A 16,766-nucleotide genomic window follows, 5' to 3' on the forward strand; every position below is an offset into this window, starting at 1 on the left:
ATGTTGGGGTTCTCTGGAAGCTTTGGGAATGATTATTTTTAATTTATATAACTTTTAATAAGGACTGGTGGTCTCTCGTTTTCTAAAGAGATGATGGCAGGCGGCGTGATTTTCATGATGGCGTGATAGCATGATGGCGGCGGCGAATTTCTGTGGTTGGCGTGATGGCATGATGGGAGGCGGGTGGCTAGACTCATGTGATAGAACCTCCACCACGGTGATGTATGAAGCAGAAAGTTGAAGTTAATCTGACCGTGACGAAACGAGGGAAGAAAGTGAAGACAAAATAATAACAACATAAAGAATAAGTTGTACGTAATAATGAGAAAAGATTGAAAAAAAGAATGAGAAAAAAAGAATAAAATAAAATAAAGTAAAAAACAGAAAATTAACCGATTGTAATACAAAATAGTAAAATAATATATGTAATCAAATTCTCATCACGACATTCTTAATACTATTCTTGAGGAAAATTACCGTAAAGACCATTTAATAATCTATGTCCTCCTAACGCAGTGTGACCAACGCGACACTCACACCTCGACGTTGTTGGACACTGATGCCGGATCCCTGAGGTGGTGACGAGGGTGTGTTAAAGATCTGTCGCCTCCTTTGCAGTCTCAGAGTTACTGCCGCCATTATGTGCAGATTGACGCGTCACTCCTGCTCATGCACTCCTGTCACTAGAAGGATGCAGATTTGATTTTTTCGTTGCAAATTGTGACAAAGTTCACACACACACACACACACATAATGAGGACGTCTGTAGAGCCAGTTGTGTAAGTCATGATGACAACCTCCGCTCTTCTGTGTGACTTCCACTCAGGGTGACATCCTCGAGGTGACATCTAACAAGGTTTAAAACAACACTGAATTATGAAATGGTGCTGCTGGTCTCTTCCTACAGGTGGTGCTGGGCGCCCACAAGACACTGCGTGCAGCTCCTGATGGGGGCCTCCGTGCTCCGGGCGGCGTTCCACCAACGACCTTCTTCGTTGTGTATCATACACGCTGCGCACGCCCCTCCTTGTTTGTGTAGGTCTTATTTACATAACAGGTGTGAGTGGTGCTGGTACTTGGCCAACTTACAGCAGGCTCAGCGTAACCCCGCTCTTGTGAAGATCTTTTAATTTTAATGTCTATTTTTTTCGCGTCGCTGTTTGTGTTATCTGTGTTTGTGTCTGTCTGTGTGTCTGTCTCATCCATACCGGTATTCTCTGATGACTGGGATGTTTCGCCTCCAGGCAGATAATAAGACGTAATGTATCAACGTACTGTACTGTTAAGTTCTCTTGCCGATGTTTCCGGTCAGAGACAGCGAGTTGGTTTCTCCTCCCTGCTGTCCACGTTCCACCACCTCTTGTATTTTCATTTGCTTCGTCTGTTCTATGATCATTAACACTTTACAACCACAATCTACAAAAATAAGAAACATTCCCTCATAAACTTTGATATTTGAGCAACATTTGGTAAGTAAAATAAAAACTATATACCCCAGAGCGACAGTTTACATGCAATAATAAAAATTCACTCGTCCCTCCTCCCTCCCTCCTGTCACTGAGGACGGAGACTCGCCCCAAAAAGTACAATTACCTGGACACCGATGCGCTCAACTCAATGGGCATAACCCAATCCTGCGGCACGTACTGTATGTTATTACGGTCTGCGGTAAAGGATCTTGCTTAGCGGCTCTCTCTCTCTCTCTCCCTCCCGACGGTGATGCCGCTGACGATGATGAAGTGGTATAAGAAGGCGACAGACGTAGCTACTGGAGGATGGAGACGGCGAAGATGAGGAACGTAATGGTCAGTTTAGTGTGGTGATGGCTGATGGTGAGGCTGTTAGGTAAGATGATGGTGGTGATGGATGGTGGGAGTGGGGATTATGACGAGAGATATTGGAGGAATGTGTAGGACCAGGTGTGTGTGTAGGCTAGATCACCAGGTGACCAGGTGTGTGTGTGGCGTTAGATCTCCAGGTGTGGGACCAGGTGTGGTGGTGTTAGATCACCAGGTGTAGGACCAGGTGTGTGTGTGGCGCTAGTTCACCAGGTGTGGGACCAGGATGTGTGGCGCTAGTTCACCAGGTGTGGGACCAGGTGTGTGTGGCGCTAGTCACCAGGTGTGGGACCAGGATGTGTGGTGCTAGTTCACCAGGTGTAGGACCAGGTGTGTGTGTGCTAGTTCACCGGGTGTAGGACCAGGTGTGTGTGTAGCGCTAGTTCACCAGGTGTGGGACCAGGTGTGTGTGTGTGGCTCTAGTTCACCAGGTGTAGGACCAGGTGTGTGTGTAGGCATTAGATCACCAGGTGTAGGACCAGGTGTGTGTGTAGTTAGATCACCAGGTGTAGGGACCAGGTGTGTGTGTAGCGCTAGTTCCCAGGTGTGAGGACCAGGATGTGTAGCGCTGGTTCACCAGGTAGGACCAGGTGTGTGTGGTGCTAGTTCACCAGGTGTAGGACCAGGTGTGTGTGTAGCGCTAGTTCACCAGGTGTGGGACCAGGTGTGTAGCGCTAGTTCACCAGGTGTGGGACCAGGTGTGTAGCGCCAGTTCACCAGGTGTGGACCAGGTGTGTGTGTGCGCTAGGTTCACCAGGTGTAGGACCAGGTGTGTGTGAGCGCTAGTTCACCAGGTGTAGGACCAGGTGTGTGTGGCGCTAGTTCACCAGGTGACCAGGTGTGTGTAGCGCTAGTTCACCAGGTGTAGGGACCAGGTGTGTGTGCGCTAGTCACCAGGTGTAGGACCAGGTGTGTGGCGGCCAGTTCACCAGGTGTAGGACCAGGTGTGTGTGTAGCGCTAGTTCACCAGGTGTAGGAACAGGTGTGTGTAGCGTCAGTTCACCAGGTGTAGGACCAGGTGTGTGTGTAGCACTAGTTCACCAGGTGTAGGACCAGGTGTGTAGCGTCAGTTCACCAGGTGTAGGACCAGGTGTGAGTGTAGCGCTAGTTCACCAGGTGTAGTACCAGGTGTGTAGCGTCAGTTCACCAGGTGTAAGAAAGTCCTCCTCACACACACACAGCAAAAGAGTGATACTTCATATTTCTTTTCAACAATTCAAAACGTTTGTCTGTCTGTTGTAGTCATGACGTCACCAACAGTAGCCGTGGGCACCAGTATCAAGTAGTGTTTCTCAACGTTACCAGACACACACACACACACACACACACACACACACACGCTTCCACCCCGTTAGCTTTTTGACAGATTCTCCCAAATTATTATTATTTTTTAATTTTTGCTTCTTAGGTTGAATTAATTTTTTTTTATAAAGTTTACTGGTTTATAAGTGAAGGTTTGAATTAGCATTAGTTTAATCATGAGTTCAAAAATATTTACGAACGAGGGATTAATTGGTGATTTACCCCCTCCCCCCACCACCAAGTTTAGCGGTTTATGCTCGACGATATAAATAGCGATTTTTCTCTCAAGTTTAGCGGTTAATGCAAGGTGGTAGAAATAACGTCACTTTTTCAATATAATTTCAACAGCTGCGTCACCTGGTCATAATAAGAGCAACACCTGAGCACCTCACTGTTTATGGCAATTACCTGTGTGGGGTAATAACACGCCAGGTAACCCATGTCATCTGCGCCGCGTTACCTGTGGAATGAAATACGAAAAATACGGGAGAATTTCTGTCTGATTTCAAGTCACGGTCCATTGACACTTATTATTAGAGAGTTATATCAGGATCATCAGAAGCAAAGGGTCTCTCTCTCTCTCTCTCTCTCTCTCTCTCTCTCTCTCCCACTATACCACCACCAGTACCACCTACCACCACCACCACCTACCACTACCACCACTACCATCACCACCAAGAGTACAGCAGCTGCAGGTGTGAGGGAGATGAGGTAGTCCCGCTATTCACAGCACCAGCAGGGACGGTAGAGATGATAGTGGTTATAAGTGGTGGTGGTTGTGGTAGTGGTAGTGGTAGGTGGTGGTATTGTTGGAGCAATTTAGTGTGGTCGTGACCAGACTCTCACTAAACACCTCCCCACCACACCGCACCGCCCCCCCCCCTCACAAAATCCCAAACACCACATATTTACCTCCATATTATAAACACCTGTAACACCTGCACCATGACCACGTTAACACACAGCCAATAACGGGACCTCAAATAATGAGTGAAAAACCTGCATTAGTGAGCGTAGGTAGAGCTAGCTGTCTCATAAGGGAGTAGGTGGAGGAGGGAAAAACTGGTATGTAGGAACTTTTGTCAGTCTCCAGGTACCATGAGTCGTGCTGCGGGGTCGTGTGTGAGAGAGAGAGAGAGAGAGAGAGAGAGAGAGAGAGAGAGAGCTTGACATCTTACCTCAGCAACAGATGAGTGAGTAAACAAGACACACACACACACACACACACACACACGTCAGGTCATGAAAACTGGTATCTGGTCTAACCTCCTTCAAAAAAAAAAATAAAATAAAAATCTGTCAACCCAAACCTGATGAGCGTACTACCTGGGGTCAGATACCTGTAGTAGTGTACAAGAAGTGGGAGATGATCAGTAACCTCCAAGACACAGTTATGTTCATCTCTGTCTGTCTCTCTCATCCTTCCATCCTCTCTCACCTTCCCTTCTGTTACACCCTAAGTCCTCCCCCCTTTCTCTCTCTCACTCACCCCCCTCCCCCTCAATGCACACACACACACATCTAGACCAGACCAAAGGAACAGCTGTCGCCCCCACCAAGCATTCATTTGTGGAAGGTTGTCACTCGCCTACAAGATCACGAAGGCAAAAATAAGTAAATTATCACGAGTTTATAAAAATTTCCAGCCAGACAGTGTAATATTATACAGGGAAATATATTATTGGTTATTTTATCCTGTTTACTTCGTTATTGCAAGTCTGTTTTGTGATTTTCTTTCTATTCTTCGTCTATATATGGTGTGTGTTTTGGTAAATTGTGTAGTGGTGTTTCTCAGGTTAGTGATTATTGTGCAGTGGTGTTTCTCAGCTTAGTGTAGTAATTCTGTCGTAATGTTTCTCGGGTTGTAATAATTTTGCTTGGTGGTGTTAATGAAATTATTATTATAATTATTAATTAGTGTTAGGATTTCTCTGATAATTTTTGTTATTACTATTTTATGGTAGTGTTTCTCAGTTTACTATTATTATTATCGTGTAGTGGTGTTTCTCAGCTTATTGCCATCTATCGTGTATTAGTGTTTCTCAGCCTCGAGTTACCTATCGTTCACTATCACCATTTCCATCAGTGAACCTCCAGCCATGATAAACAGAGGTTCTGGCGATTAGGTTCAATATTCCTCTACGTTCTCCCACAATGGTTTTACAGCTCGCCATCTTTATAAAAAAAGCTAAATAGGGGTTCTAGTACTCATGGGTTCTGGATATGATGTTCTCTTCAAGTTATATAAGGTTCAGTACTAGTTAAACAAGGACATTTTAAGTTCTAATTAGAGTTTAATGATGAAATACCAAGTTCTAATTAAGAGTTCGAAAAAATGTCATTATCCATCAAGTTCTATCAGTTCTTTAAACGAGAGGTTCTTTTAACGAGGGGTTCTTTAAACGAGAGGTTCTTTTAACGAGAGGGTCTTTTAAGGAGGGGTTCTTTTAACGAGAGGGTCTTTTAACGAGGGTTTCTTTTAAAGAGAGGTTCTTTTCTTTACAGGTACTAGACATCGGGTTCAACTTAATCACGGAAATACCTGTGGATGGGTTTAAGGGCGTCAGGTCCCTCACCCTCCTGGCCCTGGATGGTAACCCCTTAACTAGCGTCCCTGGCCAAGCCTTCACTCACCTCAACACCTCACTTAGGGGCCTGTCTGTCGGTACGTAGTGTGGGGGGGGGGAGGTTAAAGTGTGTGCGTGTGTGTCAGGGATTAAAGTTTATTTCAGGGTGAGGTTAGATTGGATTTGCGTTGGGTTATAGATGGATAGATGGATAGATACACAACTAACCATCCTTACCACCTACAGGAGGGAGGTTCCTACACTGTGACTGCCAGGTAGCATGGATCTCAGAGTGGATTCGTGACTATGATCTTCAGGTGACGTCCCGCGAGCGCAACCCTCAGTTCTGCGGCCAGCCTCCAGAGTACCGCGAGCGATCCTTCTACCAGCTCAACCCTGACGAACTAGCCTGTAACACGACCTCCGCCCTGGCTAACTCTCCGACCATCGTACGACCCCTTCCGTCTACTCCAGTACCCCCGAGGACGGAATTCCCCCCCACTGCGACGACCAGATCCGATAAGACTATTAATACGACCCCAGCATCTACTTCTTCTCCCTTTACTACGACTACTACGACTACTATTACTACCCCTGCCGCCCCAGTCACCAGAACACGACCTACTACCCAACCACCCGAGGTAAGTGGTGCTTGACAGTCATGTATTCATTCCTGAGTCACTGGTATGTTCACACAGTTAACAGTTACGTCACATGCAGTACACACGTTCAGTTCACTTGATGATTGTGTCATTCTATTGAGATCGTTCCTCTGGGTGAAACATTACATTGATACTTAACGTTCTTACATACTTCACATCATTCATCTGTTAAACTCTACAAAAGCAAAGTCAGAAAACAATAGCTTAACCGGATATACTTTTGTTTGTGTTTTGTATAGAAGCTTTTGTTTGATATTGAGTAATTTCTTTTGTTTTTCTTCAGATTTTAAATTAACATTATATTCCCGTCTTGGTTAACGAGTTAGTTAATGCTCATGTCTACTTCCTTGAGTGTCACCTGAAGAATCTCCACCCCAGCTTATTTTACCTGGAGATTAACCACCTTAACCTAACTTAACCTAACCTAACCTAACCTATCCTAACTTAACCTAACCGATTTTTCCTCCTATTCTCACTATACCTTGACACCACCAGACCTAACGTGACCCCCCCCCCCCGGCAGGTGACGTCATTCCGGCCAGGCACTGTGATTCGTCCGGGAGCCTCCAATCGCAATGGTGACTCCGGCGGCGTGGGGAGTGTCGGCTCCGTTCAGCGGGGTCCCGGAGGAGAGAATCCGGGTGGGGAACAAGGCAGACCCACCCTTGACCTCCCTCCTCAGGTGCCTCCTACGAGATTCCAGCAGCGGCCAACCAGAGTAGAGCGTCCTATAGCCCAGCCGGTGCCCTCCAGACCTAACCTGGTGATGAGGACTAACGACCAGTCCTCACAGGAGTCTTTCTTCGGCTCCGAGTCTCAAGGACCTTTTGTTGATGAGGTGAGTCTTGGCTAGTGTTGGTACAGGAGTTCAGGATGAGAGCTATAGTCCCATCTTGCCTGCAGTAGCCCCATCTAGCCTGTAGTAACCCCTTCCCTCCCACTCATTCATAGTCACACCTAACCTGTAATAGCCCCATCTAACCTATAGTAGCCCCATCTAGCCTGTAGTAGTCCCCTCCCCCCACTCACCCACAGTCCCATCTTGCCTGGAGTAGCCCCATCTAGCCTGTAATAACCCCCTCCCCCACTCACCCATAGTCCCATCTAACCTATAGTAGCCCCATCTAGCCTGTAGTAGCCCCCTCCCCCACTCACCCATAGTCCCATCTAACCTATAGTAGCCCCATCTAGCCTGTAGTAGCCCCTCCCCCACTCACCCATAGTCCCATCTAACCTATAGTAGCCCCCATCTAGCCTGTAGTAGTCCCCTAACCCCCCCATCTCAGTAGCCCCTCCCCCCACTCACCCACAGTCCCATCTTGCCTGGAGTAGCCCCATCTAGCCTGTAGTAGCCCCTCCCCCACTCACCCATAGTCCCATCTAACCCAGAGTAGCCCCATCTAGCCTGTAGTAGCCCCCCCCCCACTCACCCATAGTCCCATCTAACCTCCAGTACCCCCCCTTCTCCCACACATCTCCACTCACTATTACATCAATCACCCACACCTGTAACTCACTCCCTCCTTATCACCCCATCCACCACACCTGTCCCTCACTGACTCAGGTGTGTCTTCGTCCATACAGGTGATCGTGCAGGAGGCCTACAGGAAGGACAGCTCGGTCATCATCCAGTGGGACTCCGAGGTCTCCAATATCCTCGGTTTCAGAGTCGTCTACAGGCTCTTCGGCGACAAGAACTTCAAGGTGGGTCGTGTTGGGGTTATCATGGGTCATCTGGGGTTATCATGGGTCGTCTGGAGTTATCGTGGGTCGTCTGGGGTTATCGTGGGTCGTCTGGAGTTATCGTGGGTCATCTGGGGTTATCGTGGGTCGTGTTGGGGTTATCATGGGTCATCTGGGGTTATCATGGGTCGTGTTGGGGTTATCATGGGTCATCTGGGGTTATCGTGGGTCATCTGGGGTTATCGTGGGTCGTCTGGGGTTATCGTGGGTTACACTATCTCTTCATAGCAGTAAGAAAGTTCCTCATAGCTAACATGTAGTTCTTCCGGCAGCTGGGTCCTCCCCTGGCAGCGTCTGAGAGGGAGTTCAAGATCAAGAACGTCCCCACCCAGGAGTGTATAGTGGTGTGTGTCGTGTCCCTGGAAGATGTCAACGTTACCCCGGATAAGTGAGTCATTTTTAGTGGTAATTGTTGTTCATTAGTGTTCATTAGTGTTCATCGTCTTAGAGAATTTGTTTGATCATTACTGTTCATCGACTTAAACAGAATTTGTTCACTGGGTTATAAGACACTGTTTCGACATTTTTGTTCATTGATTCTGAGACACTGTTCAGACACTTTGTTCATCGAGTCAAGATTCACTGTTCAGATACTGTTTATTGACTCAGATAATCAAGATATACTGTTCACATACCATTGTTCACCGACTTACGACACTGTTCATAGTTTGATCATTTACTATTTAGGTCTGAGAAGCTTATCACCTCCCCTCCCCCCAGCGTGCAGTACACACAGTGCCGGGAGATACGGACAGAGACCTCCGCCACTATGCACATGGACACCATAATCATCGCGGCGTCGGCAGCTATCTGTGGCACCGTCATCATCGCCGTCATCGTCTTCATCTGTTGCAACAGGAAGCGAGGCGGGAACAGGGAGAAACAGGGAATCCCGGCGGTCCTGAGTCCTTCCTCCGCGCCCTTAGCATCTCTGGGCACCTTAGGATCTGGCGCGCTAGGAGTAAGCAACAAGGCTGCTGACTGGGATACACTGTCCATGTATTCCCAGCGCTCTATACCTCGGGCTAGGATGTATCATCTAGATAAAGGTGAGACATTCAGTGTTTGAGACATTCTAGTGAGACATAAACCTTCCCTTGTGACCTCGTATGACCCCGTGTGACCTATCCCACTAACCCCTCCTGACCTCTCCTACTGATCTCTAAAAAAAAAAAAAAAAGTGTGACCCCTCCAACTGACCTCTAATAACCCCGAGTAACCCCTCAAATTGACCCCGAATGACCCCTGCTCCTCCTCGCCACAGGGTCGGTCAACACAGGCTTCGTACCAGACGACGCTCGCTCGCACATCTCTCACGCCTCCTCCAAGCACATCCCTCGGCCCAGGTCTACGGCAGATGGTCAAAGTCAGAGGTCATACTCCGCCCTCAGTGCCGCTCACCTCCGTCACCCTCCCACCTTCAACGCCGGCCTGGGGCTCTCAAGACAAGGTTAGTGGGCGTGTGGGCGTGATGATGTGGGTGTAGGGGTGTTTGTGTGGGTGTGTGGATGTATGTGGGTATAATGAGTAAGTGTATGTGGGTATGATGTGGGTGCATGTAGAGATGATGTGAGTGTAGGTGGGAAGAGTGTGGGTGGGTGGGAGGAAGGTGGGTGAATATGGGTGTAAATAAGTAACTCTGGGTGTAGAAGTATATGAGAGTTCCAAACTGGGTGTAGGGAGTGAATATCTGGGTGTAGGAGTGACTATGTGTGAGTAATGGACGTAAGAGTGTGGGGAGACTGAGTAACAGGTGTGTAGTGTGTGTGTGTGTGTGTGTGTATTTGACCAGGTGTTGTGAAGGTGTAGAAGCAGGTGTAGATAGGGTGTAGGTGTGTCAAAATGCATCGTGTACTGCGTATCCGTGTGTCAGTCAAGCATCATGTGTCAATGTATACATGTGTAAGTATTGACGCTATGTAAGTGTATCCCGACCATGAGTTACACATGTGAGGGGGTGTATAGGGTGTAGGTATGTGTATGATAGTGATACACATACGTATTTATTTGTCTGATGTAGTACATGTAGTAATGTTTCTGTAGTGTGTGTGTAGAACTGTGTAGTCTTGTGGTGGTGGTGGTGGTAGTAGGTGGTGGTGGTGGTGCTTGTTGCGTCTCTGTAATCTTGGCTACAAAAGTTCCTCTACACGCTACAGCTTGTTGTATTTCTGTATCTCGTGTATGCAAGCTGGGGTTAAGCTTCCTGTTGTAATGTATATGTATGTGTGTGTGTGTGTGTGTGTGTGTGTGTGTGTGTGTGTGTGTGTTAAAGTTTTTCCTACGATAAATAATATATCTTTACACTGCATATAATTTTCAATCTGTATTACTGTTACATAAATACCTGAGAGCTGTATAGATTACCTGTAGGACATACTGTTCACCTCTCTTACCTGGTGTATGCTTGGTGTATACTGTACCTGTTCTATGTGGTATATTTTGGTGTATTTTTCAATCTCTTCTACCTTAATTTCCTTCAGTAAAAATAAATAAATGAAAAATAAAATAAATAAATAAACCTTCCTTTTTTTACATTTCCCCAGTTTCTTATCTCCTCCATTATCACTTGTTATCTATTGTACCTTCATTTATCCCCTTATTTTCTCTCTCTCTCTGTTTATATTCTTTCTCACGTTCATTAGAGTGTTCTGGGTAACCCCTTTATGAGTAGTTTTATTCTCTGTTACTCTCCTCTCCATTCCTGTAGTGAGTTACGATGGTCACTCTTTATCTATGTCACTCCTAGGCGCTTATCTCACCTCCCCTCACCTTACTGTAGTGTGTGAGTTACAATGGTCACTCACTCCCTCCCGACCTCACTCCTGGGTACCTCACCACCTCTCTCCCCTTCCTTACTGAGTTACAATGGTCACTCCCTCCCTACGTCACTTCTGGGCTCCTCCCCTCACCTTACTGTAGTGTGTGAGTTACAATGATCACTCACTCCCTCCTTACCCTCACTCCTAAGCACCTCACCCTCCCTCTCGTAGTTACGCCCCCACCCCCCTCAGCACCGCACTGCCCTTCACTGTTGTTAAATTGTCTACACTTAAGATTGTTTATAGTTTATAATTTAAAGAGTTTATTACTTTTGTTTAACCCCAGAGTGTTGATGAATGTTTGTGAGTTATATAACCCTAGAAACAAAAATGAGGTATTGTAAAAAAAAAATCCTTAGAAGTAGACAACCCTTAGACGTAAACAAACCTTCGACGTAAACAACCCTTTGATGTAAACAGCCCTTAAAGTAAACAAACCCTTAAAGCAAACAACCCCTAGAAGTAAACAAGAGGCAGAAGTTGTTAGTGACACTGACAGTAGTTCTCGTGTCCCCTCCACCATATAGGCTCTTCGGCTAGCCTGTGGCAGGAGGCCCTCTTAAGAAACGACATCTACTACCTTCGTCAGCAGGGGCTCATCAAGCTCTGACGGCGACCCGAGGTGGTGGTATATAGTCACCCTCAGGTACGTCGGTCCTGACTCATACGGCACCCTGACTGACTCCTCCCTCCCTCACCCTACCTACCTACACCCTCTCTTCTCCCTCACCCTACCTACCACCCCACCTACCTTCTACCCCACCTCTTCTCCCTCACCCCACCCACTACACCTCTTCTCCTCACCCCACCTCTCCCACCCTCTCCCTCACCCTACCACCACCCCACCTCTCCACCCCTCCCCCCCACCACCCTCTTCTCCCTCACCTACCTACCTACCCCACCTCTTCTCCTCACCTCACCTACCTACACCCTCTCTTCTCCTCACCTACCTACCTACCCCACCTCTTCTCCCCTCACCCTACCTACCTACACCCTCTCTTCTCCCTCACCCTACCACCTACCTACCTACCCCACCTCTTCTCCCTCACCCTACCTACACCCTCTCTTCTCCCTCACCCTACCTACCTACCCCACCTCTTCTCCCTCACCCTACCTACCTACCCACCTATTCTCCCTCCACCTTTATGCCTTGATCTTACCTCAGCCTTGACCTTACACCTCAGCCTTGACCTTACACCTCAGCCTTGACCTTAAACCCCAGCCTTGACTTTACACCTCAGCCTTGACCTTAAACCCCAGCCTTGACCTTACACCTCAGCCTTGACCTTACACCTCAGCCTTGACCTTACACCTCAGCCTTGACCTTAAACCCCAGCCTTGACCTTACACCTCAGGCTTGACCTTACACGTCAACAATTGTAGTATAAAAGTTCACTCTACGTACAGCTAATTAACTAACTAACTACAGTAACTAACTACAGTAACTAACTACAGTAACTAACTAACTATCAGGAGTTTTGAGACGCCCCAAGGCAGGACCTTCGACGCTGGCCGGTGGACGTGACTGGTGTAGGGTGAACACTGCCTCCGACTCTCTCTCCTCCCCCTGGCCTGGGTCACCACCTCCTGCACGCTGCTAAATAGCCCATTTTCTCTTAAATTAATTGTGCTTGCCCTAACTGGCCTTTTTGTTTTGGTTGAATGTAAATAAAAGCCTTGCTGCCTTTTCCTATATTCAAGCTGTGGGAGAACTTGTGGTGGGAGTTTGTTTACACTATCCATGGAGGCGGATGAGAGCTTTAAGTGATCTCTCTCTCCTTCCTTACAGATCTCAGCATGTCAAGGCAGTCACTGGCAGCCTCACAGTTCAGCGCCGCAGGGTTCAGACCTATGGCTGTGAACCCCAACGCCTTCGGGATGGGTGGTCCGGGGTCCGTGATGGGTGGTCCGGGGTCCGTGATGGGTGGTCCGGGGTCCGTGATGAGTGGTCCGGGGTCCACCATGGGGGGGTTCTCTAGGGCTACGTCCCAGCGTAGTGATCGTCGACGCCAGAGGTCTAAATCCCGCGAGCGTGCCAGTTCCCGCCTGAGCCACGCCGGGTCCACCCACTCCCTCACCGGGTACGACACTGACGGCTGGACCGACCACGATATGGACATCTACGTCGCCAGGAACCCGACCCGCGGCGGCCTCGTCCAGCTCTAGACCCGCTACACGCTTCACGTTCAATGTTTATGACTCTCCTGAACAGCATCACGCGACCTGGAGCACCACACTCACCCCACGGCACAACTCTTGAGGCACCAGCAGGAATGTTGACGGCTTTGGTTGGTTCCTCAGTTGAGAACCAGAGCAGCCCACAGCCTACCATCCCCCTGAACCAACACCCACCCTCCCTCACGCCCTCGTCTGTGTTGAGGGACACTCGTGACACTAAACTCCTACAAAGATGAGTAACAGATCCTGGAAGTGAGTCACGACAAACTACACTACTTCCCTGGACCTTCTGGAACAACAACAGTGAAGTAACGAACCTGAGTAAGATGTTATACGTCAAAACATAAATAAGGCCTCACAACACTCACAAGACTGAAACTCTCACAAACTCACCGTATGACTTTGTTCTTAACCGTATACGAAGAACAGACAAACAGTGAGTGTAGTATCCCCCTTCAGCCTCCAGGTGGTGTGGTAGCAAGACTGGTTCTGCCCATAATGACTGTACGAATACGTTCTTTACCTACAGGAGTCTCTAGTGAGTTTAGCTGTCGGGAGTTGTCGATGGTGATTCCGGATAGCTTCGGGGAGACGTGCTCGGCTGATGTATCCTGAGGGAGATGGTAAGTGTGGTGCTGTGAGAGGTGGTTCAGCTGCTGGGTGCTGCTGTGAGAGGTGGTTCAGCTGCTGGGTGCTGCTGTGAGATGGTACAGCTGCTGGGTGCTGCTGTGAGAGATGGTACAGCTGCTGGGTGGTACTGTGAGAGATGGTACAGCTGCTGGGTGGTATTATGAGAGGTGGTACAGCTGCTGGGTGGTACTGTGAGAGGTGGTACAGCTGCTGGGTGGTATTATGAGAGGTGGTACAGCTGCTGGGTGGTACTGTGAGAGATGGTACAGCTGTTGGGTGGTGTTATGAGAGATGGTACAGCTGCTGGGTGGTGTTATGAGAGATGGTACAGCTGTTGGGTAGTGTCATGAGAGATGGTACAGCTGCTGGGTAGTGTTATGAGAGATGGTACAGCTGTTGGGTAGTGTTATGAGAGATGGTACAGCTGTTGGGTAGTGTTATGAGAGATGGTACAGCTGCTGGGTGGTGGAGGGTCTAGAAATAAAGGCTGACAGCTGCTCTCATGCCTCAACACCTCACTACAACACCTACAACAACTACCAAAGGAACATCATATTTTATCTAAGGTTTATTCATGATCTTGTGTGATAATGTATAACTAAACACTACCTACAGCTGCCCTCGATCACTATAGGCTCCGGCACAAAGACATATTGGGATGTATAATGAATCTTTCTGGTAATACTTTAGTGTATGTGAATAATGCCTTTCGTGTAAGGAGGCATAAAAGCATTGTATATTGTGTGTACTTGTGTTCAAACTTGATTATTTGTTAAGACATTCACCAACTAGTAGTAAAGTGGTAGGAATCAATGCCAAACTGTGTGTGTGTGTGTGTGTGTGTGTTTGTGTGTGTGTGTTTGTGTGTGTGTGTGTGTGTGTGTGTGTTGTTCATACTGTCAGTGTCACCTGTGTACTGACTTGAGTGTATTAGTCCGCACGAAAGCTTGGTGAAATCCCCCTGTGTGGAGATGTATCATGTTATTAAAAAAAAATCCTGTTCTGTCCTCAGTGTAAACAAACGCTGTGGTGGTCGTAGCCTCATCCCGCGTGTTCCTTCCTCCCTCCCTCAGTCATCAGTTGCTTCCCGTGTACTGTGTGTCCTCCCGTTGTGTTGTCTAATATATATGTCATAACTACGAAATAATACACAATTAACTGATAAGAAAATAAATAATGAGTTTTATTCTATGATTTAGGGTTTTTATATTTACAAAACGCTAGTGTGTATCGTAAATATTTCACAAACACGTAAATGTGAACGCGAGGATATTAAAGAGATATAGACTGTCTTAAGTGTGTGTAGTGAAAGACAAAACCAAAAAAAGACAATAAAAACACTAATGCAAATGAGTGAGTTCTGACACAGTAAGTAAGTCTTAGCTGGACTTCTTATACACGAACGCAATACAAAGACTAGAGACTCGCTTGATACAAATAATAACGCTATAGAACTGCAAGTGTTACGCCGTCAGGTTTGGTAAAATAAAAATAAAATCTTGTAAATATTGTAAGTTACGCTCTCTTAATATTTATTTAGTGAAAGAAATAATAAAATACATTCAAGACTATCACGACAAGACCTGGCACATTATATGGAACATCTGTCGCAATACCGTCATAACAGAGCGACAGATAAAGTAAGTTCTTTTTGTTTACTGTCCCTATTTTGGCGGGAACCACAAGTCAATGTTTACAAAATCCACGCGCCACTATTGTCACGATCCTAACCTGTCTATAAGCTCCTCTTGAACCATAATACTACCTAGTGTATGCTCCTCTTCAACCACAAACTACCTACTGTTTACGAAATATGTGATATTTATCGAGTGAGGTGGAATTTTATACTTGTAGAAAACGATAAATGTAAACAAGTCGAAAATAACATGTGATTTACTAACATACGTAACTACAAAGACAACGCTGCTTCCTGAAACTGATATTTTGTCTTTTATATTAACCGTAGTTATATATGAGTGTGTTAGAGGAGGTACTGTTGTCGTGTACTCACTTAATAGTCTACAGAATGAAAGGGAATGAACACTACACGACACTATGGTTTTTACGTGTGTTGATAGTGTGGTGTTCTAGTGTGTTAATAGTGTCCTAAAGTGTGTTAATAGTGTCCTAAAGTGTGTTAATATTGTCTTAAAATGTGTTAATAGAGTCTTGAAGTGTGTTAATAGTGTCCTAAAGTGTGTTAATAGTGTCCTAAAGTGTGTTAATAGTGCCTTGAAGTGTTAATAGTGTCCTAAAGTGTGTTAATAGTGTCTTAAAGTATGTTAAGTGAGTGCCATAACAACTGTCCCCGTGAACAACACTCGTGTTTAACCCTCGGCATTGTTTGTACTTCAGTCAAACTGTTTGTAATAAAAAATAAAAACATAATATGTGACAAAGGTGTATTGATTTACATAACGATTCAGGTGAACTTCTCATATTGTTACTGCTAACGGGTGAGGTGCTTCCCCGTCTGGAGTACTGTCACCCCGTCTGGTCCCCGAGATATGCTTGAGACTTTCAGTTGATTGAATATGTCTACCAGAGAGATTAAAATGCCTGCAGTTGACAAGCTTATACTACAGGCGGGCAAGGGATGACTTAGTTCAGAAAACTGTCAGGGCAAACTGTTTCGGAGTTGTGAACTTTTAGAACAGTCTGCCAGAGAGTGTTGTGACGGCACCGAGTGTGAGTTCATTTAAGACCAGACTTGACCGGTGCATGCCCAGTACTTGCCAACAGTGCGTAACAGAGACTTGACCGCACAAGTAACGGAAACTGAGTAATTTAGAGGAATAGCCAAAAGGAAGAAACCTCATGAAACATTAAACCATTCACCTAATCATTTTTTCACCATCCTAATTTTGAGCTCATTCCTTCCAGCCAAAACAAAGGAACCAAGAACAGTGTTGGCCTTCTTAAAGAGCCAGAGACAAGAACATCAAGAACAACAAAAGGATTCTACCCGGACACCTGGCCTCCTTCCCTGGGCATGGCCACCTCTAGTTTGGGTGGCCATTAGGTAAA

At 46.7% G+C, this 16,766-nt stretch overlaps 1 protein-coding gene across 1 annotated transcript in view; it reads left to right on the forward strand.

The window, feature by feature from the left end:
- The window catches only part of LOC121864273 (leucine-rich repeat and fibronectin type-III domain-containing protein 3-like), a 75,407-nt gene extending 59,273 nt beyond the window's left edge, over positions 1–16,134 (forward strand). The window contains exons 5-12 of the mRNA XM_042363359.1: positions 5,646–5,805; positions 5,954–6,348; positions 6,893–7,207; positions 7,954–8,073; positions 8,385–8,500; positions 8,833–9,161; positions 9,377–9,562; positions 12,721–16,134. Coding sequence (XP_042219293.1) covers positions 5,646–5,805; positions 5,954–6,348; positions 6,893–7,207; positions 7,954–8,073; positions 8,385–8,500; positions 8,833–9,161; positions 9,377–9,562; positions 12,721–13,097 — 1,998 coding nt within the window. The 3' untranslated portion in view covers positions 13,098–16,134. The remainder of the gene's footprint in view (positions 1–5,645; positions 5,806–5,953; positions 6,349–6,892; positions 7,208–7,953; positions 8,074–8,384; positions 8,501–8,832; positions 9,162–9,376; positions 9,563–12,720) is intronic.
- The last annotated feature ends 632 nt before the right edge of the window (positions 16,135–16,766 follow it).

The sequence above is a fragment of the Homarus americanus genome, unplaced genomic scaffold (assembly GCF_018991925.1).
Source record: "Homarus americanus isolate GMGI-L3 unplaced genomic scaffold, GMGI_Hamer_2.0 scaffold26351, whole genome shotgun sequence".
Classification (NCBI taxonomy): domain Eukaryota; kingdom Metazoa; phylum Arthropoda; class Malacostraca; order Decapoda; family Nephropidae; genus Homarus; species Homarus americanus.